The sequence below is a fragment of the Dermacentor silvarum genome, chromosome 1 (assembly GCF_013339745.2).
Source record: "Dermacentor silvarum isolate Dsil-2018 chromosome 1, BIME_Dsil_1.4, whole genome shotgun sequence".
In the NCBI taxonomy this organism is placed as follows: domain Eukaryota; kingdom Metazoa; phylum Arthropoda; class Arachnida; order Ixodida; family Ixodidae; genus Dermacentor; species Dermacentor silvarum.
This window is the reverse complement of record NC_051154.1, coordinates 2,307,783-2,309,804: the sequence shown is the minus strand read 5'-3', so window position 1 is coordinate 2,309,804 and position 2,022 is coordinate 2,307,783. Positions and strand designations below refer to the sequence as shown.

The window sequence follows — 2,022 nt, the reverse complement described above, 5'->3', positions numbered from 1 at the left end:
TGTCCCGTAACATTGTCCGTCACGTAGAAAAGTCGACTTGTGTGTTAGGATGGACCAGTCGTCGCCGTTAGAGGTCGGCCGGCCTGTGTCCCTGCCAAGCGCAGGGACGCCGACAGTGACGAGCGTCGTTTCCAAAACGGCAGTGGTAGTAGCAAACGCCAGACGTTGTAGTTGATGTTTCATCGCGGCTGCCCGTGTGTCTTCATTTACTGTAACTAAGGCTGCGTGGGCGTCGAGATGACGTGCGGCGATGTTCCGCTCCACAGATGATGCGTTCCAGGCGCTCACACAAGGATTCGAGCGCAGATTGCACTGCCGAAGAGCAGGGAAAGGCTTGCAGGGCGGTTGTATTGTCACCCGGAGACAATGTCGTGGCTGCGATGGTTGGGGTGGCTACTTCCATGACTTTGTCGGCCAAAGTGGCAAGTCCGGTAAGATCCATGGTAGAGGCTGTCGCCAGGACCATGTGCACGTTAGCCGGGAGTCGTTGCAAAAACAATTCGCGCAACAGCGTGTCGTCGATAGATCTCGCGTTGTCTCCGAGCAGCTGCTTCATTCGGCGAAGAAGTTGACTAGGGCGTTGGTCGCCGAGTTCTTCAGCGGACAGAAACGGATGGATGCGAGAACGCTGTGAAGCTGCTGTGCGCTGTAGCAGGGCTGCCTTGAGATCTTCATAGGCGGCGGTAGACAATGGGGTGTTCAACAAATCTGCTACTTCGTCAATAGCGGCGGGCGAGAGCACTGCAACGGCGTAATGAAGCTTTGAGGCTTGAGAGCGGATACCAGCGACTTGAAATTGCGATTCGGCCTGAAGAAACCACGCTGAGGGATGCTGGTCCCAGTACTGTGGGAGGCGGACGGCGATGGCCGAACAGGAGGGCTCACCGCGTTCCTCGAAAGGGTTTTGGCCTTGAGCTCTCTTAGCGTTGGTCTGGTCCATGGTCGTCTCTACCACAGGAGCGTATTGCAGTATCACTTCCGAGGTCACCAAACTGTGGCGACGAGCGACCACGTAGACCAGTAAAGTCTCAGAGCTCTTGCGGGAGAGGAAAAAACCGACACCCGATCTCTTAGCGTAGCATTTTTAATCTGTTTCGGAACGCTAGCCCGTGCCGGTGCGTGCCAGCCGCTCGTGCCTTGTAATTTAAACTTAAATTTTAAATTTATACGGGCTCTTGAGAGCGAGAAATATCACAGAAAGTCCAAAACCCCTTACCACCTAGCCTTCATTCGACCAGGCTTTAAGTGAAAACAAAGAATGACAACAATGTCAAGCAATAACGTGACACTAAAGCAACATGTGAGATTCTAAAGTGTCTTGTTGTGCTGGAAATCAGAATTTGACTGGAATGGATTGGAAAAAGTTTATTTAGGTCCTGCAGGACGCGCTTAGGGCGTAGCGGGCGTCTCTCACGTATAGGGACCGACAGGGAATACCTGGCGGCCGCTTCGTGGGCCTGCTGGATGGCCCGGGCCATTGATGGTCGGCGAGAAGCGAGCTTCTGAGGGACTTCTACCACTTGTCCGAGTCGGGATGAGCGTTTCTACACTCCCAGAGCATGTGTGCGAGTGGCACATGTCGCTGCGGTACGGTTTGGGTACGTGTCTGTTTGTAATAAGCGTAGGGTTAGCGCCTGTGGTCTGTTAAGCTTGGGGTGTGGGGGCGGAAAGATGCGGCCTCCAAGGTATCAGTGCTCTGTGATTTCATTGTACGTATTGGGTGCATCCCGGTTGGTCTCTATCTCAGCGAGGTGGGGTTGCCCTGGGACGGCGCGGTTAGTAAGCGCACGCGCTGCGTCGTGGGCTATCTCGTTGAGGTTTGGCGGGGCACCCGGCACCCGGCCGAGATGGGCGGGGAACCAGATGATGGTGTGGTGCTTGAGGGTACTCTGATCCGCGCTGCGGAGGATGCGTAACGCCTGGTCCGAGACGACGCCGCGTTCGAAGGCTTTGATCGCCGGTCTGGAGTCGCTGTAGATGACTGGCCGTTTGCTGTCGAGCACAGCTAGGGCTATGGCTACT

At 55.3% G+C, this 2,022-nt stretch overlaps 1 protein-coding gene across 1 annotated transcript; it reads right to left on the bottom strand.

Annotated features, from left to right (window-relative positions):
- Positions 1–202: 202 nt before the first annotated feature.
- On the bottom strand, positions 203–940 carry LOC119455671 (uncharacterized). The gene has a single exon (XM_037717094.2). The coding sequence runs from the start codon at positions 938–940 to the stop codon at positions 203–205; it is 738 nt and encodes a 245-aa protein (XP_037573022.2).
- Between the last annotated feature and the right edge of the window lie 1,082 nt (positions 941–2,022).

Excerpts from the sequence above, each read along its gene's own strand:
- LOC119455671 (XM_037717094.2), bottom strand. The coding sequence starts at position 940 with ATGGACCAGACCAACGCTAAGAGAGCTCAAGGCCAAAACCCTTTCGAG.